This window comes from Gastrolobium bilobum, unplaced genomic scaffold, assembly GCF_033153095.1.
Source record: "Gastrolobium bilobum isolate Gb01-03AN ecotype WA unplaced genomic scaffold, APGP_CSIRO_Gbil_v1 utg3603, whole genome shotgun sequence".
NCBI classification, from domain to species: Eukaryota; Viridiplantae; Streptophyta; class Magnoliopsida; order Fabales; family Fabaceae; genus Gastrolobium; species Gastrolobium bilobum.
In genome coordinates this window covers 233013-255684 of record NW_026898167.1, presented here as the reverse complement: position 1 = coordinate 255684, position 22672 = coordinate 233013, and the positions used below count along the sequence as shown (strand labels likewise).

Here is a 22672-nt window from a genome sequence, read left to right as displayed (position 1 = left end):
TATGAAAAGTGTGAATAAAAAGTGGAAAAAATATTTGTCATTTTGAAAAATATAATTTGTGTCATTTTAGATAAAACCACGTTATTTTGATGTATTTAATGATTTTTACATTCTCTTTCTTTTTAAAAAATATCTCAAAATGCTCATTTTCCACTTATAAGAAACGGTATTGGGTAAGGACTAAGGATCAAATTCGTACAATATAACTAAAATGTATAAACTTATCGCCTTGCCTAAAATGTATTTGTTTTAATTGCTAAAAATCAAAACTGTCTTAATTCGCATTAACTAAAATGTTCCAAATAAATATTTTAAATTCTTTTTGCATAATTCATTTAAAGTAAATAAATTTAAAAATTATAAAAAAAACTCAATAGATTAAGCCACTTGCAAAAGTACGTGTTTTCATTCAGTATATGAAAAATAGATTTGAAAGTAATTAATCTGAGAAATGTTAAAAAAAAAATGTGTTTTTTTTTCAACACTGAAGCCACATGTTTTAAGAATACGAAAAGTGAAATAGGAGATTATCTCACCTTCAAGAGCGAGGATTCTATTTTTTTATATAAGGGATATGTAAGACAGCTTTCTCTCTTTAAAAACTTTTAATTAAGAAAGGGGGTTAAGTGACATTGACATAATTAAATTTTTGTATGCGTTGTATTAACATACTAACATTCGTATCACAGAGCAAGTTTTATTCAGGAATCTTCATTTTGAAGAATAAAATTAACACGAAATATCTGTTTCAATATTTGAAACTTAAAGTATCAGTAACATGATAAACTAGCCAAGGAATGGAAAATGCATCTATTTTGGAGCCTGATGACACTCTTTTTTGTGAAGTTAACTTAGTTTGGAATTAAAATGAACTTTCTTTGTAATTTATACATAAGTGTTATCACTTAATTTAAAACATAATCAGGTTCTACAAACTGACCATTAGAAATGAACCTCTAAACTTCCTAAAGACATGAAGTACGAAAAAATCGAAGACTTTAAGAAAAGATTTAGTACTAGAAGATTTTGAGTAACGAATGAGTTAAGAAAGGTCACTCTCCAATTAGTGCTGCCAGTAGTTGTCTGACATAAGCCAATGAGCCCACTTGACACTTGCATTGGTCCATTTCATTCAACCTCCAGGTTGCGTGTTCATTCATTAGATTACATCTCCATGCTTTGTTCCATCACATTCTCGCAATGATAACTAAACTAATTTAATGGAACCAATTACTTGTATTTTTCTAAAGTGGGATTTTAGATAAAATGTTTTCTAACAAACCAGTTATGAAATAAAGTTTTGAAAGCCTGCATCTTCTATATGCCTTGCTAATTATTATCTTCTTCTTTTTTCTTCCTTTGTACTCGAAATATTCCCATTTAACTGAATAGAATAAATACTTTTACTTTCACTTAAAAGTATGAAATTAAGAAATACATTCAGAACATGGACAAAAAGAGATTTGATCTAAAATCATTATTTTGAGGTGAGCAATTACATTTAGATTGTTTCCTAAATCACTAGTATTATCTTTTATGCGACTTTTATCAATCACCTACTATGATTATCTTACCTTTTGGCAACATAGAAAATGAACATTGCATATACAGTACAGAGTTACAGGCTTACAATTGCAATGTTAGTGTATGTTTGGATTAACAACATATTCTGTGTATAGAACAGCTTATAATTAAAAAGACACGGTTACAAGTTCACAAACATCCGATCCTTGCAATCTTGTGTTCATCCAAGTTACAGTAGTAAACCTGAAAGTTCAGAGACTAATCCACAATGCCCAAAACATAGATAGCACACAATAACCAGCCTACAAACATCAAATCATTGCAATATTAAGCGCTTCATGAAATTCATTCACACAATTATTGCGATAAACCTGAACGTTGAACCAAATCCACCATGAGAAAAGATACACATTATATAGCAACTCAACATTGTTAATTAAATATGTGGATAAATTACAATTTGCGATTGGAAACCAAAACAGGTTGGAAGAAAAACTATGTAAAATGCATTTCCATTTAGCAACCTATAAAAACTTACAAGGTGTGTGAATGTGAATGGGTTTTCTTAAGAACTATCAAGATGATCACTTTCAACAGAGAAATTCAAAAAGCCCCTAGTGGCATCAACTCCTTCAAGTTGGTCTATTTCATCATCCGTCATATATTGACTCAGTTTCTCCCTATAAATCCCCAATTGATCTTCCAACAAGCTTTTCTGAGATTCATGTTGCATAACAGTCCACCTCAGTGATTCAATCACTTCCTGATCATAATCTTGCTTCTGCTCAACCATCCTCCGAAACTGATTGGCCTGAATTTCCACCGAACTCTTCTCGCTCTGCAGCCGCAAAATCATCGCCATGGCCTCCTCCGCCGCTGAAGAAGCCGCTCCCCTTTCCTTCTCGATCTCAGCGCACGCAGCGTTGAATCTTTGCCTCTCCATCTTCACCATTTTTCTCAGCGCCATTACGTCGAACGTCTCGTCTTCCAAATCCTCATCATCTTTCTCCTCCACCCCATCTTCCGCATGAGAACCCTTCTTGTTCCCTAAACTGGAAGAAGAAGATTTCAAAGGGTCACGCTCCAAAGTTGCAACCTTTGCACCAGGGACTTCAGAACGGAATCTGGGGGTGCCTCCAAATTCAGAGAGGAATTGCAATAAGTCCTTAGAAGTCCAACCAGAACGCATAATCCTCATCAAGAATCCAAAGATCAAGATGATACCGACGACATTGAAAAGGCGAGAGAAGTAACCGAGAAGAACGAAGCCACAACCAACCTCACTGGCCTGGGTGAGGAACTTGAAGGTTGAAGGGAAATCCATGAGGAGAAAGCCCAACGAAAGGCGAAGAAACCTATGGTACAAGCCAAGAACAGAGTGACCAGCAACCAACAAACAAAAACGACCCAGAGTCTGCATCTGCATCTGGGGCTATCAGATTTTGATACAACACCCAATCTTAGCGTCAAAGGGTTAAAAACAAACCCAATAACCTACTCTGTGACGAAAAAATGGTGGATTTTGATAACTATGGGAGAGAAAGAAAAAAAAAAAAAAAAAAACAAGGGGCTTGTTTGGTTTTTCTTGCTATAGAACAAATACAGTACAGTGTAGAAGTAGAACAATCACAAGCCTTGAGAGGAAAGAGAGAGAATGTTAATGTTGATTGTGGAAGAAGAAGATGAAGAACAAAGAGAATGGGGTGAGGGATCTATTATAGAGGCGAAGAAATAGAGTAGTGACTTGTGAGCATCCGTTCTGGACACATTACTCAGACCATTTCAGAGGTAACAGTTACAATACCGTTGCTATGTATTAATCCCTAATCATTATTATTATGCTCTTAGAAACTGCATTTAATACCCCAATTCATGATAAATTTAGTACCTCTTTTTTTATTTTTTTTTATTAAATTTTAATCGTTGATTTTCGTCAATCTAACGATTACAATTTATTGAAAATTAATAATTAATTAATAAGTATGATCCAATAAATTACAATTGTTAGATTGACAAAAATCAACGGTTAAGATTTGATAGTAAGAGATAGTAAGAAAAAGAGGTAGTATATATAACCTCCTTATTCCTGATATATATAATATTCATATCAATGTTATATTTCCTAATTTATTTTGCAATAATTTTACTGATTGAAATCCTACAAAATTTATGTATATGGTAAATAGTAAATAAGTTTATAGATTTGGATATCCTTTTTTAGCTGTGTTATAAAAAAAAAAGTACATAACTACATTTAAGTGAAAATTCGTATGACAAAAATTACAAGTAATAATTGATTGGATTTAGTGTTTGTTCTTTTAAGGACATAAAATTATGAGAGAAAGGCATAACTAATGAAGATTATGAGAGAGAAAATGAATAATTTTTTTTAAAATTTAAAATTTAAATTATATCTTTTTTCACTTAAAATGATATAATTATTGGGAAATGTTATAGTTACTACCTTTTTTTCTTACTATCTCTGACTACTAAATCTTAATCATTGATCTCCGTCAATCTAACTGTTGTAATTTATTGGGTCATATTTATTAATTAATTATTAATTTTCAATAAATTATAATCGTTAAATTGACGAAAATAAACAGTTAGATTTGATAGTAAGAGATAGTAAAAAAAAAAGCAGTAATTATAACTTCTTCCATAATTATATGTCATTTAAAAAACACAAAGATTTTTCACCAAAAAAAAAAAAAAACACAAAGATTTTTTCCTAATTGATTACTGGTAAAGTTGAAAAAAAAAGTTTGAGTTTTAATTAAATTTATATATATTTTTATTAGACGCTGTTAAGGTCCAAGTTCCACCATTACCCCGTTAATGCTTAGGAGACAAGTTATGTGAAATTAAAAAAAAAAAATCATCTGATTTGGATATCCAAGTCACAAGTTATGGTCTTCCAAAATTTTACAGTAACTGAAATGCTTACGTGGCAGTGACATGGCACGAGTCCCGTCAGCATATGTGACATGTTTGACTGCATTATTTTAGAAATACTTATCTAATCAATTTTAACTTAGCAATTCTTTTGCCCAAAAATTTTAAAATGGTACTTTAGCCCAAATACAGTAAAGAAGAGGTAGAGGGAGAATAAAAAATAAATATTATGTCTGAGTATTCAAATCTAACAATAAAATTACAGGCAAACGTCTCAATTACAGAACAACTAAATTTATGTTTATTATTACACGTAGCTTTAAATCTCTTTTTAAAACAAATACTTCAAACCATTTTCAGAGTAAGAGTTTCAATTCCGTTGGCCATGTATTAATTCTTAATCATTATTATTATTTATGCTTTTTAAAATTCTAATTAGTACCACAATCCATAGTTTATTTTGAAATAACTTTACTTGATGAAGTCCTAAAAAAAATTATCTAAATGGTAAATACTAAATACGTTTATACATTTGGATATCCTTCTAGATGTGCTTATAAAAAAAGTAAATATAAATGATGATAAGGAAAAAAAATAATTGCATTTCAAAAAAATTATTGAATTAATGCAATTGTTAAATATTTTATCTCTCTAATGCGGTCAATTGCACACACACATCGTGTGCAACTAGTCTTGCTCCATGTATGTGCGCAACTAAGGGTGTCCACGACATATTTCCCGGAATCAATTCTTTTTTAATTTCTGCTTCTGAGAACAGAAATAGATAGAAAACTCGTTTGGTAAAATCGGTTTATTTTTTTGTTCCCGGGATGAACCGGTTTAATTTTTGTGTTGGGGACCGAAAAAAAGAATCAGAAAATTTCTGCTTTTTTGTTCCCGGGCACAAAATGAAAAACACTTATCTCTCTCAATCACTCTCCACCTCTACACTCATCACCACCACCATTATCCCGACACAACTGCTGCCACCATCGTCGTCGCCGTCATCGTACCACTAGTGCCGTCGTCACCACCCCTCACCACCACGATGTCACTGCCACCATTACCACCACCTCCACCCATCACTACCACCATGCCACCGTCACCACCACCATAACTACCACCGCTGCCATCACTACCACCACTATCTCCGTCACCACCACCATCACCACTACCGCCATCAACCACCACTGTAAGAACCCGCACCGTTAATTAATTAAGGTATTTAATTAATTAATTATGCAAAATTAGGAAATGATTCCATAATTGACCCTAATAATTATTTATGAGGCTTAATAAGCATAATAAGTGATTAAGAATGCTGAAAGTCGCTTTTCGGAAGAAAAGTGCAGATACCGGTTCTGCTAGTCGGTATAAATGCGTACCGAAAAAGTATCCCGGAAAATAAAAGTAAGTGCATGATAATTACTAGAATAATATGTAGGACTTGTAAAACGAGTTTCAAGTCCAAAAATGAGAACTGGTGCTAGAAACCGGTACTGGCTTTGAAAAGCGCGCACCGGAAAGGTGCTAAGAAAAATATGATAAATCTTAGAAAATTATGTAGTTTCATAATCCAAAGTTTGGGATTAAAATTCTAAGCGTAGCAATTAAAGTTAATATTGTGCGTTTATGTGTTAAATCACTATAAATAGGCACACTTGGCCCTAAACCCTAGGCACTCAGAATTGTCTACGTGACTTGGTGGCTGACTTGCACCTTACACATTGTTCCATTGCCTTTCCTTCCATTTCTTGAGCAAGCTTTCACCTTTGAGACTTGTTCTTCCATTTAAACACTTGGTGAGGGTGAAGGTTGGCCTTGGGACTGCATTGTGGTGGTGTTTCTGAGTTGTGAAGTCTGTATGAGGGAGGTTTGGTTGCTGACTTGTTGGTTTTGGGTTAAGAGAAGCTTGGTTTTGGTTTTGGAGGTCCAAGTGGTGACCTTTGTGTTAAAGAACCAACCTTTGTGAAACCATTTTCGTGCATCTTCCTTGAGTCAGACTTGAGGGACTGTGTTGAGCTCCAAGAGCATCTCCATTCTGAGTTTTGAGACTTGGTATGTTGTACCAACCTTTAACTTGAGTTTTAAGGCTTAAAAATGGAAGCTTGATGCATGTTAAGGTTAAAAGATTATAACTTGTTGTTGGGTAAGGCTTAACACACCTAGAAATGCATGATTAGGTGTATAAAATCGGTAAAAAGGGAACCTTTAAGGGATATCTTCACGAAAATGCAGAAACTGCATTCTGTCGTGAAATATCGGGATATTTGTCGAACAGATATCCGGATATTTGGTTTTGGGATATCCGGATATTAGATATCCGGATATGTGAATCTGTATATCCGGATATTGCATATCCGGATATGGTCCCGAGGAATATCCGAATATTCTAGGATTTCGCAGGAGAGTAGCTTTGCTGTGTGTACAATAGGCTATTGGGGGGTTTGTGGACCCTAGTTTGATGAAGTTGAACTTCTGTATGTATTGGTCTAAGCCAGAATCATGAGATTAAGGGCTTGTGGCTTTGTTAGAAGCTTTAAGACTTGAAAAACGTAATGAAAAGGCGTTGTCTTTAATTTGTATGCATGTGGTACATGTTTATTGATTTATATTTGGTCCATATCAGATTGTGATCTGCTGTGATTGGACTTTGAGCTTGTGGCATTGGATAGCTAGCTTAGAGGTAAGCTTTCGTGTCCTCGGTTTAGCCATGTTGTGGTTCCACCATGTCCCATGGGGGTATGGTTATATGCATGCTGTGTTACATGCTTTTGATGTTTTGGAAATGTTGTTGAGCTATTGTATGTTAGTGCCTTGTTGATATACATGGAGGTGTTCCACCTATACGGTAAGCCTGAGTATGTGGAACATACAAGATGGTGAGGCTGTGGGTGAGGTGCAAGCGGTGTTCCTTGTACTACATGTAGGGAATAGACGTATTCCTACATTTCTCTGGCCAGTAGATAGTGATTACACACATGCCATAGATATCTGTTGCACTACATAGTTTTGGAACTGATAATGATATATATGCTTTTTGAACTTATATTGCACATGTAAGTGAGCTTGGGGTGGAAGATCCTTGAGGACCCCTTGTCTTACTGAGATTTCTAGTTTAGAGATCTCACCCCACGTTTGGGGAATGCTTATTTCAGGGTCAGGTAATGTTGAGACCTTAGGCGGCAGGAGGCCAGAGCTGAGTTAGAGTGCTGTTATATTATGCTGCCATGATTGGATGCTGGATTTGCATGCTGTTTATATGCTTATAGCTTCAGATATGATTATGGAGTTTTATGTTGAGACTTGTTGTTTACTATGTTTATTTGGTGAGCATGGGGATTGTCCATGACACATAGTACGGTTATGTCATGTTTATGTCTTGAGTCTTTTGGAGTTGTAATAATGTATCAGGATATTGTCCGGATTACTTGATGTAATATCGTGATTTAGATACACACTTTATCTATATATTGAGGTATTTCAGTAGATGTCTTATTGCAATTTACATACAGGCGATATTTTATGAAATTGATTAAGTAATCAAGTTGGTAATTGATAATGACGTCATAATTGAAAAGAAAAAGAATATTCCGCATTTTTAATTAAGCACCGCTTAATACGATGTAATGTTAATATTCCGACTATACACGAGGTGTTACAACCACCACCATCATCGCAACCATTGTCGTCATCGCCACCAATGGCCATCACACGCCACTACCACCACTACCATCACCACCACTGTCACCAACCACCACTACCATTGCTGCAGCCACTACTGTCACCACCGTCGTCGTCGCCGCTGCCGCCACCAACCACCACCACCATCGTCACAGCCATTACTGTCACCACCACCATCATCGCCACCATTACACCACCCCCGCCACTACCATCACCACGACATCGCCACCATTACCACCACTATCACCTACCACCACTGCCACCACCACCACCACCACAATGTCACTGCTACCATTGTTTCCGCCACCAACCACCATACCCACTACCATTGTCGCAGCCACTGCTGTCACCTCCACCACCACCATCCCCACCACTACCACCACCACCGCCACCATTACCACCGCCATCATCGCAGCCACTACCGTCACAACCACCACCATTATCTTCACCACGTCACTGCCACCACCACTACCGTGTCGCCGCTGCCGCCACCACCATGCCACCCGCCGCCACCACCACCACAACCACTCCATATGGAAAAGAAAGTGATGATCCGAATTTTTTTTATATTTAATAGGAATTATTTTTTATTATATTATTTGTTGTGTTATCAAACACAATTCTCATTCTCGGAATAGAAATAGAACATGTTATCAAACACATTTTTTTCTCATAAACTATTCCAAGACATAGAAATAGAAAAGAATTGTTTCTTTTCAGAAACAATGCTAGGAAATAGAATGGTTGTCATACGCACCCTAAGTGAATTTTTTTACGTGATGTCATTATGGTCCTTCGTGTAGTTTTCTATTACAATGGTCATAATTAGGGGGTGCAAAATAACCAAAAACATGAACCGAACCATGAACCGAACCGAACCGCCCTTAAAATAATTGGTTTTTAAAAACCAGTTCATGAACCAAACCGATTTTTAAAACCAGTTTAAGAATCAAACCATTTTGAACCGAACCGAACCGTTTTCAAACCGAACCAAATTAATTTTTATAACTTTATTTTTTAAATTTTTAATTGTTTTTCTTTTCAAAAGAGGGTCGACCCGAACCGGTTCCGAACTGATTCTGGACCGAACCGAACCACTTTCGAACCGAACCAGTTTTGAACCGAACCGAACCATTTTCGAACCGAGCCATTTAAACCAATTCAGTTTGGTTTTTCAAAAAATCCGGTTCGGTTCGACCCAGACACATCCCTACTCATAATTTTCCAATCCTCTCTCCATCTTTCTATCTTTCAATTCTCTAAAGGGTAATGAATTTTTTTGTTACTATAAAAAAGAATTCAAATTCATCATGTGATTATATACTTTGTTTTTGTAATTCATATTAATATATGTATATGTGGACTGTATTATTGCACTATTTTAAAGAGGCATTCCATATTATATGTACTAGTTGAAAGATGAAACAAACGATTATGATGGTGTCATGTGGCAAATTTTAATTAGTTATACATACATATGATGCGCAATTGATTGTGTGCATGTGATACGTGTGCAACTGACAAGAGTTTGTCACGTGACAGTTGCACACTAAGTTCTCACTTTATCTTCTTCTCTAGATCTTTTAATATAGGGTTTTATATTTCTCATGTGATAGGAATCAAAAACTTTTTTTATGCACACTCAACCAAAGAGGGACCCATTATGAGAGAGAAAAAAAACAAACCAAAAAAGTAGAAGCACGTGAATCGATGGATGAATAGGAATTTATCCTCCTCTTATGCAACATGAAAACTTCATTACCCTTTAATATAATACTTAAAAAAACATCATTTCATAATATAAAAAATCTAAAACGATAGTATGAATATGTTATGTTAATATTACTAAAGAGAATTTTTTTTTTTAATAGATAAAAAATGAACAAGTCCATTCAGAGGATTGTTTAGACTATAGAGGATGCTTTTTCAAAAGAATTATTTACATGAAAATTAACCCCTGAATACCATAAAACCTTTGCAGGGATCAAATGGAAAAAAAATTATTTATTGTTATTTTAATAAATAATTATGAATACGTAGTCGTTTTGAACCAATTTACAAATGTATTGCAGTTTCACCCCACTTAGGTTAAACATATTTCGCCCAAATTAGGCTAAATTAAGAAGGGAGTTTCGCCCAAATAGGGCGACACTAGTCTCGCCCAAATAGGGCGACACTAGTCTCGCCCAAATGGGGCGAGACTCAAGCCTTTTTTTCGCAGACTGCAGACACAACTGATCCAGTTATTCCTATTTAAACCCTTGTCCTCTTCACACTCTTCACAACTCTTCTCTATTATAAACCTCTTTTCCACACTTTTCATAATCTCTTTTATTTATTCTGTTTATATATTTAAGAATGAGTTCACAATCTGATTCTATTCGTGTTGTTTTATATTATAATGGTAAGAAAGTTGAAGGCCAACGTGGAGTAGTTTTTGAAGGCGAAAAAGACCAACACGTATCAAGCACAACTCAATAATTGCTGAATTGCATCATAGAATTCGTCAAAAGTTAGCTCTTTAGGGTTGCCAAGATATCACTCTAGTCATGGTAAGATTATGACAATCTGAACAATACATTAGTTTGCAAATGATGGATGATAAAGGAATCGATATGATAATGAAAGAATTCTTCAACCAGTCAAGGAAATATTTCTTAGAGTTGTACGTGGATATTGTCGGAGCAGAGGATGTTGTTTTACCCATGAGGTCAGTTGCTTTTAATTCTCCATGTAATGCATCATCATTTACTGATCTAGTTGTTAACATGTCTAAGGAAGATGAAAATGACCCTACCTGGGTTATGAATGATGACGATGATGAAAATATCGCAATGGAAGAACATCTTCTGGCTGAGGATGCTAGTGCTTCGGACAATGATGAGGATCGTGGTCTGGGCACGACTCAAATTAAATCGAAGAGTATCATGATTGGGGGGAGTCTCAAGTTGCGGAACATCATGACATGGAATCGACTCAATATTACCACAACTTGTCGAAGATATGTTAGTAAACAACTCATATATAATAAAGAGAAAAATATTTCTCAAGCAGCTTGAGATATATTTATCTCCGTCCACCCATAAACTACGTCGTTTTGTTTATTTATTTCTTTATATTAATTGATTCATCTTGAAATGGTTATGATTCTCATTTTCTCTCTTTTCTCTCTTTTCTTTTATCACTATTGATCCATCTTTGTATGATTATGATTTAGTAGCCAGAGATAAAATTATCTCAAGCAACTTGAGAAACGATAAGCACTATAATAAAATTCTAAAATTCTCCTAAGTCACTAACCATATCACAAAAGTATATCCTGAATCACTATTTATACAATAAGTCCCTAATAATTTTCTAAGCAATTAATTTTTTTTTAAGTCACTAACATTTTCCTAAGTCACTAATAATTTCATCTATCAATAGTCTAACATACAATTGCTACAATTCAATAATATAGAAAGTAGGTATGAAGACTTGCATGAGTGACAGAGCTTCGCTACACACAAAAACCCAATGACAAATGTGGAGACAAGTCAAAGAAAAGGTAGAGAGATAATGTAAAGTGAAAAATGGGTTTATATAGAGGGCTTGAGTCTCGCCCCATTTGGGCGAAACTCCCTCCTTAATTTCGTCTAATTTGGGCAAAACATGTTTATCCTAGGTGGGGCAAAATTGAGTGCAATACATCCGTAAATTGGTTCAAAATGACTATGTATCCGTAATTATTTATAAAAATAATAATAAAGAATTTTTTTTGTCGAGATCAAATATTTTAAATGAAAAATGCCATGTCTTATCTGAAATCCTTAAACGGCATCCGCGTTGGCAAATGAAAAAGGGGAAAAGTGGGTGTCCTTTTAAAAGACACACATTTAGGTTATTTTAAGAGAGGTACATACAAAAAAGTGTGAGTACCATTGAAAAAAATAAAGACAAAAAAATAAAGGTGTGGGTCTCACACTTGTTTGTGTCTACTTCTGTCTTAACATGACCTAAGAGTGTATCCTTTAAAAGGACACACATTTTACCCATAAAAGATATGTCTTCCTCAATACAATCTCATCCCTTATGTATAAAAATATCAAAATTTCTACCTTAATTTCACTAATTTTCTTCGAAGTTTTGCTACATTTGTGTATTTGAATTAAATTTTTTGGAATATACCTTTTATTCATCCAACCATTGAATTATAACTATTTGCCTTGGAATTATATCTGATACTGATTCAAAATTGAACTTATATAGATATTTAATAAAATGTTATATGCTAGTATTGATTATTTCAGTTCTCCACGATTAGTCCCATCAACGTATATCAGAAAATATTCCTTGAATAACATCTCTCTTTGGACCGCATTCGTATGTATCAATTCCTTTGCCCAATATAAATTGAGTAAACTTTGTGAATACCTATTACAAGGATAGAATTACCATTCATGATTTTAGAGGAGAATTATATTTATAAATTTTTATAAACTCAATTATATATTATGAGTAATATATGGATTCAAGAGAGTATTATTCATAATACATAGTTCAGTTTATAAATAAAAAATTTATAAATATTACATTTTTCATGATTTTATGTTACTTTTTCCATAGGTTACTGGTCAAATGAGCGGTTACATGACAAAAGATTCAGCGCCATGACATATTGTCTTATATATAAAGCATAAGAAAGGGAATTCTTTTTAGGTTGGATCCTATCAACAGAATTTAAAAAAGTGCAATCCAAGGCAAACCACACAGTTCACAATCCCTGTTGGAAATGGGAATATGCATATGACTGTTTCAAGGGATTGTGATTCTTTGCATGTTTTTTCTTAGAAAAAAAAACTGCATGAACTGTAATAATTGATCAAATCCCTCACACTTGTTAAGCTGTATTTAATTTTGAAGGTTGAGATTTTATATAGCTGTCTTGAATGGGTAGAGGATTGGGATCTTACATCAAAGGAGTTGCTATATAATATAAGAATACTGTATTTGGAACAAGTTAAGGAGTAATCTATAGGGAACTAGCTGTTATATTGGTCCCTCAACTTTTTATATTTTTTATGAAGTAAATACATGGTATTACTTATATTAAAAAAGGTGCACGTATTATAACTATTATTTTACTGGCCCCATGCAGTTACTTTATAACTAAGGTAAATTTAAATGAGTAATTAAATTAGGATTGGCTTGTCTCGAAGACTAAAATTAAAGTACCACCCATACTTTGACAGGAGTAAAATGCGATGGTGCCTTTATTTCAAAGGAAAAATTTTGATTTCTTATTGTGCATTCCCTACCATCATTTTTTGTCTCTCTCTCTTAGGTTCTATTAGACTTCTCATCTAATTCATATTATCTATCATGCATGCATCGATACTGACATAGGACACGCAATACGACACGACACAACACGCTGACACGTAAATTCTAAAAAATGGCATATTCTGACACGTTAGAACACGTTTTGATATTAAATAATATTTTTAATATATATAATATAATTTATATTTAATACATATAATAGCCCATAATAAGTCATATACCAATCAAATTTTCAACTTTTATAACATAAATATAAACAAAAATAATTTTTCGTACATTGTTAATTTTTCATGTCAAATTTCATAACAGAAAAAAATTGATTTAGAAATTATTTTTTCATGTTTAGTTAATAAAATAAAATTTAGTTCTAAAAAAAATGTGTCGAATGCGTGTTGGAGCATTGATCGCGTGTCGAAAAAAGTTGATTGCGTGTCGAAACGTGTCAGAGCGTGTCTGTGTCGGACACGTGTTCGACACACATTTTTTCAAAAAAGTGTTTGTCCGTGCAACGCAGCATATCATCAGGTCGTGTTTCCACTGGATTGATATTCGACACGGATAAAAATATACTTGTTACAAATAAAAGTTATAAGTCCAAATTTTTTACATAAATACATTCTATTCATTTTTTTTAATTATTTTTTGTCAACACAAATACAACACGATTGTGAATACGATGAACTTGAATACTAAAATTTCATGTCATATTAATGGGTCATCTAGCGAATTACCATCCCTATTCATTCTTTCTTTTTCTTTTCTTTTTTTTGTAAATAAAACCCTATTCATTCTTAAACTCTACCCTGGTGGACAACTACTTTAAACAAAAAAAATAGTAATTTTTTTTTTGGTAATTAAAAAAAAATAGTAATTTTAAGCTATGAAGCACCGACACTTTAAAAATCCTGACATGTTGTGTTCGATATTTCTCGATACTCTGACACCCCGACACTCCCGGACACTCCAACGCGCATTGTAGAAACTCAAAAAAAAATTAAAAGGTTATGTTGCGTTGCGTTTTTAGTTCTAACTATTAGTTTCGTTGAATTATTATTATCATTTTATTGAATTTAATATAAATATTTGTGATATCTTATGTTTCTTTGTAAAATTAATGAGTATTATAAGTTTAACTTTATTTTTTTTGTTAAATTATTGAATATTAAATATAATATACGCAACATTAATTAAAAATATTATTTAATATCAAAAAATGTCTTAACGTGTCAAAATCTAACATTTTTTAGAATTAACGTATCGGAGTGTCGTGTGTCAGTATCGGTGCTACATAAATTTTAAGTATGGAATAAAATAAAAAGCATGGTAATTTTTTAATTGAAAGAAAGATTATTGAAAAGTTTGACATATATTCGATCATCATTAATTTTTATATATAATTATTCAAATAAGAAATACCTAAATTGAATAGGTGTGACTTCTAGCTTCAAAAAGATTTGGATTTATTTACCCTAAATTCTGTATTTATTATTTCTTAAAAAAATTCGTGATTGGAATGTGTTTAAGAGTCTGCAGTCATCATGTCTTACTCTAACGGTCTCAGCTCCCTTGAGTCCTTGACCTATGGTCGAACCTGAAGTTGGGTCACGATAAATTAAAAGATTTAGTTACTCTAAGAAACTTTAGTTTAATAAATAATACTCGATTACCCGTTCTTTTTTATTATTTGCCCATTGATTGTAAAATGTAGATAAAATTATCTCTTAGATACATATGCGTGGCACTTAATTTTTATTTTTCTCTCTTCTTCTCTTCTCTTATGATATACATTTAAACCCTAACCAATTACCGTCTACTCATTCTATTTTGGTTCTTTTGTTCATCCATAACACTGTGCTGAACCTGAAATTACTTAGAATGTGACATCTTTGCGTTTCAGTGTTTGGTCTCGTGGAAACATTTATGAGAATTATGAATTATTTTTTAAAAATCATTTCAAGATCAATTTAGACATGAACATAAATAAACATGATTCAGATTAGCAAAAAGATAACCGTCGCTTGGACGTGATGTCATTTCCAATAACCTAACAAAAATAGGGCCTGTTTGATTGTGTTTTGATTTTTTTTTTTTGTTAAAACTGTTTTGTAAAATAGTTATGGAAACAGTTGTTTTCTATATTTTTTCTTTTTGAAAGTTAAAAACCAAAATAGAAAACAAAAACAACTCATACATGTTCTTTAAATTTGAATCTAAAAACAAAAAAATAATTATAGTTTTCAAAATATTTTTTACAAAATAAGTCTTAACAAACAAGTTTTTTAATTTTTTTTTCTGAAAACTAAATTTTTTTTTAAAAAACAATAATCAAACATAGCCATAAACATAGCCATAAACTCAGCCTGTAAAACAAATCCTGAGTAATTTCGGCCCATCTCAACCCCAATTGGGGTGGCCCATCAAGCTAGACCCGTCAATCGGGCCCAATTTCCAATTCCCAGCCACTCAATATAGGGGTGTTCATCAACCGATCCAAACCGATTCAAACCGCGGTGACCGAACCGAAAAACCGATAACTGAATAAACCGAAAACCGATTAAAAACCGCAAATTTTATTGGATTGGATCGGTTTTTGGATGGGTTGATGAAAACCGATCCAATCCAAACCGATCCAATATATTAATTTTCCTTTACCTACTTGGGTATTTCCCTAATCATAGCCTAAAAATTTCTAAACCCAAAACTCATTAACCCATCAACTAAACCCAAAAAAAAATCTAGTCATATCCATCAATAAAATTTTATCTTTGTAGAGCTTCATATCTCATTGTCAAAATTAAAAAAGTTATATTATAGTTTACTAATGCTTTTGTATTTCAAAAAAAATAAAATTACAAAGCCAATATATACAAAAGATGTTATTTGCACAATAATCATGAAATAAATTTTAAGATTTTCAAAAAACCGAAAATCGATCCAATCCAAACCGAAAAAAATTGGATTGGATCGGATCGGATTTGAAAAAAAATCAAAACCGAAAGAATTGGATCAGATGATTTTTGCTTCCAAAACCGATCTAATCCAGACCGCGAACACCCCTAACTCAATACACGTGATATTTTTTCTTTCTGTAGACAAAAATAGAAATTTTTTTTACCTATTCCGAGTTCCGACTCTCAATCGCAGATAATAATTTAAAATTTAATCAATAGTTAATCAAATAGTGTTACGTTTTTATTTTTTTGGAGTTACCCAACCCTAATTATTTTTTAAATTCAGTATAATACTTTTAGAGTATATTCTATTAGAAAATAATATAAATTATTAAAATATTAATTATGTTTATTTAATTTCACAAATGAGAGATGATAAAGATTGAACTTGTGTAGTCATTGGAACTCCGATATCGAATAAAAAACTAATTCAACTTGTGATCTTATTGGGTGATTTTTTTTTTAATAATTTATATTATTCTCTAATATGTCTTCCAATCACAACTCTCACAATATAGAGTAACTCCCATTATTCAGTTAATATATAATTAATGTTTTTATTAAATTATAATGCTAACACTGTTAGAATTGTAGGGTAAATTTATAAATTGCAGAATAGGAATTCTGATGTACAAAGTTTGTTTTTATTGTTTAGCACAATTTGTTTTTTTCCCTGCTTTCTATTAGGCAAAAGGGTCTAGACCCTTCGTCATACATGTATATATATATATGACACCATCTTTGCTATTTTTTCAAAGCAATGAAGTATATTCAGTACTTATCCTCTTTTCTCTTTTAATAAACACTTAATAAATAATTTCACAAGCCTCCTTTTTCACTTGTTTATCATTTCCAATCACTTCAACACTTGTTTTACACCAAATCAACAAAACTAAGTAGTTTTTGCGGTTTAAATTAGATCGATTTTGAAGTAAAAATTATTTAATATAATTCTTTTAGTTTGATCATTTAATCATCCAATCAGTTTGATTTTTTTTTAAAAATCCAATTCAATTTTATTTTATTTAATTTAGATTGAATCGGTTTTTGATTTTTCGCCTGAAATTTCAGTCATGCAAATCACTAGTTATATCAAAATAAAGTCATTCAAAATTACAAACCACTAGAAAATTCAAGTTTTCGAACTAAAACAAATCATAAAACTCAAGAAGAGTTAAAATAAATTAATAGACAATAAAAAATTAAAACAAGATAGTATGTTACAATAACATCCAAGATTGTAAGTCTACAAAACAATAAGATTCTAAGTCACCATCTTTCGAAAATAATAAATACATAATACACTGGATCGATTTTTGTTGTGATTTCGGCAAGTATACCGATCGTTCCAATTCCAAGTAATAAAGTGATGAGAAATGATCGTTTTCACGAGGATTAATGCACCAATTATGATCCTATCTAGTCCCTTTAATTTTGACAATCCAATTTGATTTAGAGAATAAGTTTAGAAATAAAAGAAAAATAATTGAAAGTAAATTTAAAATCAATCAAGAACATTCAATAAAATCAAGAACGCAAGAAAAAGATATGAATAAAGATTGTAAAAAGAAACTGTAGCCAGGATACACTTCACTTTTGATCCTCTTTTAGAAATCTGAATTAAATTTTATAATTACTTAACTCACTAGTTCAGACAATTCATCGTTTTCAAATTAATTAGTTAAATCCTAATATCTTAGTGTATTTAATCCTTTAATCCAATTAGAATCATAGTGTCCTAGTAATCCCTCTTGAATCAAGCATTAAGTGAATGAATTAAAAAGTCTGCAATTCATACAACCCTATGTCTAGATCATGCACAAATTGTTATTTTACCCCAGTCTAAATTAAAACATCAATATATCTATTGTGAGCTCTAACCCTCAAAGCTTATAGAGTGATCAATTCTGATAAGGATATGAAAAAATTCATTCAAGATAAAATGAAACTAATTAAAACAATTATAAAAACAATTCAGAAATCATAAAGGGTTCACATTGGATCCACCACCCTAACTACAAAAGAAAATTAACCAGACATAACTGGCTTAAATAAAATAAAGAAATAAAAAGAAGAAGAAATCATAAAGAAGAAGAATCAATGTTGCTCAGTCTCCTTCAAGTCACTCTTTCTCTCTGAAATCTCCAACTCTAGTATCCGGTGTTCTCCTTCTTCCTCTCAGTCTGCTTGCTTTGTCGAATCCTTTTTTGTGTTTCCAAGAATTGCCTTTTTACAGGGATGAAACCATATTTTTTAATTTTCCATAATATCTTCAATGGAATCTTCACTAGAATTTCTAATCATATCTTTGATCCAATCCTTCAAATCTTTTCCTTTTTATTTAATGGAAAACTTTACTTAAAACTATTCAAAGAAAAATTTGATAAGATCTTCGATGATTTAGAAATCCAAAACAACTCTACTTGATCTCTCCAATTTATCTTTTTATTGAGCTGAAATTTACTGCAAATATAAGAAATCTTATGAAAATATTATTGAAAATAAAATAGCAATTTATTTATAATTCTCATAACTTTTATTTACTTTTAAAACATTTTATATTGACCCTTAATACATAGTAAATTGGAGACTCATCAGTTTTCATCAACCAAACCGAATCGATCAAATCCAATTAAAATATGTGGGGTTTTTTTTTTCGGTTTTTGGTTTTTTAATTTTCAGTTACTTTGATTATCGATATTTCGATTCGTTCACTATAGTTTGGATCGATTGATGAACACCTCAAAACAAAACGTGGCTACCATTCTGCGTCGTTTTTACGTTGACGTATACGAATGTATCCCCTTATTGCTTTACCAAATTGAAGTGTTAAAAAAGATAGGAAAGAAAAATTATTAGAGGTTGTATGATAATCTAATTTTTTTTTCAGATATGTAATTAATTATGAACTATTTATTAGTTAATACTTTTACAAAAAATATTTAAAGTCTATAAAATATATATCAATTAATTGGTAACTGATAAAAAAAAAGTTTCAGAGTAGCCAAATCATCTGGTATTGCATAATGTAGCACAATGAAATGGTTTTGCTGCAGACTACATGATGTCTTTCATCTCTAACATTAGTATGAATGACAATATTAGAGTACAGACAAGTCTACCAAAATTTCAATTAAGGTAAAGGAATATAATTTTTCGTGGCAGACACAAAAAAATTTATAATAGGGGGAGAAAATAAAATTTAAAATTTATAAATAATATTAAGACTAATAAAAAATACTAACTATTATAAATATTTTTGAGGAAACAATTAACTATTAGTACTAATAGCTTAATAGCCTATTATTATTAAAAAAAATTAAAATTTAGGGAGGGGAGACCACCCATGCTATCCCCTCCCTAGGTCCACCTCTACCAACAGCGGATCTATGTTATTGCAAATGACTGTAGTGCAGCCATAAATTTTTGAAAAAAAAAAGCTTCGATAAGATATCACGATATGTTGCTTATACATGTGCATCCCATAAAGATAGGTTTTTTTGACCATAACCTTTATTTAATAATTAATTATCAAATTGGCCTTGTTTATAAACTATTTCGAAAATTTAACTTCTCGAGAAAACATAATACCAATCTGTCTCTTATTTGACCGTTGACCATGAAGCCTATCCGGGTATCCCCTCCTTACTCGGGTAATTTTTGAAAATTTTACCCTATCCAAGTAGATAGGGGATACCCGGGTATATTTCATAAAATTGAAAAAAAACTTGAATTATTTATCCGAATAGGGAGACGGCTACCCGGGTAAATCTGCCAAATGTGGATATCATGATATGCAGTATGTCATAAAGTATGTCATCCCAAATTCGAAGAACTATCTACAGATCTCTCTGAGTTGACCAAAGAAGCTACCCAAATTTGGCACAACATGCTTAAATTTTAGCAACCATTTTAGTTATAACTCTGCAAACTAACTTGAAGAGTATGCAGTATCCATGAATTATCCATTGAAAATTTGAAATGGAATTACTACTTGTGAATGAACAGACAGATAATTCTAGTAAACAATTGATGGCCTTTAAATTTATTCCCAGTACAAGGAATTAAGGATTAAATCATAATCATAATTAAAAAAAAATGGAGACACTAATGCCTAAAACTAGTATCAGATTTCAAAGGAGAAAATGAAGAAGATAGCAAGCTATGTTCGTGGGATATAACTCACAGATTCTTGGATGAACACCGAAGAGTCACAACCCTTCCACTTAGGATCTGAATCCAGAAATATCTGCCCTATATCAGGAAGACCTAACGCCCCCAAAATCGCATCAACCACGCAGTGAAACAGAACATCCCAAAATCAGATTTACCCGGTAGCCGCCTACCTACCTGGGTAAATAATTCAAGCTTTTTCCAGTTTTATAAAATATACCCGGATATTCACCTATCTACTCGGGTATGGTAAAATTTTCAAAAAATATCCGGGTAAGAAGGGGATACCCGGGTAGGCTCCATGATCAACGGTCAAATAGAGGCAGATTGATGTTATGTTTTCTGGAGAGGTTAAATTTTTGAAATAATTTATAAACAAGATCAATTTGATAATTAATTATTAAATAAAGACTACAGTGGTCAAAAAGTCCATAAAGATATGTTCATCACATAACATCAGTCCATCATATAAAGTTATGTTCATCAGAGAAAATGGATATGCATTTTGAAATATTATGTATTTCAATAGTCAAACCAACATAAGAAAATATTGTTATAAGAGAGATTCATATTTAACTTTGTCGACATGTAGATAAAGTTATGCTATGGTTGGAATTTTTATTGTAAAGATAGATTTCTAGGACCATTCTAGCCTTTGTTATTATAATAATTAAAAAAATTAATTTCAGTTAAAAAAGTTGAAAGAAAAATATTATAAATGTGGGGTTATAAAATAAATACTCCATCCTTTTTTACGGAATAAAAGAGAAACACTATAAGATAAATTGTCTCTATAACAATTCCAAACGTGTTATTAATGGTGATAAGGAGCGCAGATTTATTATTTTATTTTTTAATGCATTTAAAATTTTCCTAAAAAAAAAAAATCGGGCGCGCTGCCCCCAAATCCCGCCGTTAAATATGCAGTCATAAATAAAATTTTCTAAATCCGCCACCGACCTCTGCTCATGTTACATGAAATAATTTTATCTTATACATACATAAAAGTGGATGAGATCCATTACGAAAAAAGAGAGAGAAAAAAAGTGAATCTTATCTACTTTTTTTGCACATACACGAGACAAAAATTATTTTATGCAATATGAAAAACTATAATGCATTAAACAAACTGCAATTAAATAGTTAAAAATGTGAAACTTATGTTTTAATTTATTCCGTGCTTAATTTACTTTTATTATTTTGATTTACACCACATTATTATTATTATTATATATAGGAAATTTTTTTATCTCCTATGTATTACATGTATATATAAAAATATATGAAACTTATGTTTTCTTTTTTTTTTCTCTTCTCCACATATGGTTATATAAGAGATAAATTTTATTTCCTATTACATAACAAACATTAACCCCTTGTATAAAAGTAGTATCTCATTTTTCTTTTTCTTACATCAATTAGCCGTGAAGTTTCTTTCTGACACCATTGACGAGCTCCATAGCTTTCCTGCAAAATAGAGAAAAAACAGAGATTTTTATTTATTAATTTTTATTTTGTTTTAAGAAAAGAACATTGTCCGTTAAAGTCGTTGTCTTCTCTTCGTGTTTGTCTCTGTATCTAGTCTTTTTTATTTATATATATTTAATGAAAATGAAAATTCGGTGTTGACAAATTCCAATTTTTTCACCTTCTCCTAATTTTTTTTTGATGTCCCATTCTTCTCATGGCACTGTGGCTTCTGGGAAAGCAGCAAAATTTGAAATTGTCAAGGTTCAGAAAAAAGAGGGGTAATGCGCGTCCACAACAAAGGCTCTTCAAGGGTCGAAATGCGAGATCTAATCCAAGTCTTTCTTCAGAGCTATATCTTCTTCGTGTGACACTGTTAGAGAAATTATTAAACATGATGAATTTTTCACTCCTTAATTTTCATTGGTTTCCTCGAACATTCCATTCCCAAGCTGATTCTTTGACCGGTTTTCTAGGCTCACTTGGACGTGGGGTATTTTGTCTTTTCAACTTATATTTAACGTTGCTTTTTCATCTCTAACGTAAGTATGAATGACAATAATAGAGAGCACACTCTTGGTATTAAAATCGATCCGTGTATTGACCTGGTCGGAATATTAGATCATTGGTCGGATTGGTGGGTGACTGGTTGAATC

The 22672-nt window shown here is 32.1% G+C and overlaps 1 protein-coding gene across 1 annotated transcript; it reads right to left on the bottom strand.

Annotated features, from left to right (window-relative positions):
• Window positions 1-2073: 2073 nt before the first annotated feature.
• On the bottom strand, window positions 2074-3013 carry LOC133313491 (myosin-binding protein 3-like). The gene has a single exon (XM_061514878.1). It carries the CDS (start codon window positions 2948-2950, stop codon window positions 2090-2092), a length of 861 nt encoding a protein of 286 aa, XP_061370862.1. The 5' UTR covers window positions 2951-3013; the 3' UTR covers window positions 2074-2089.
• Between the last annotated feature and the right edge of the window lie 19659 nt (window positions 3014-22672).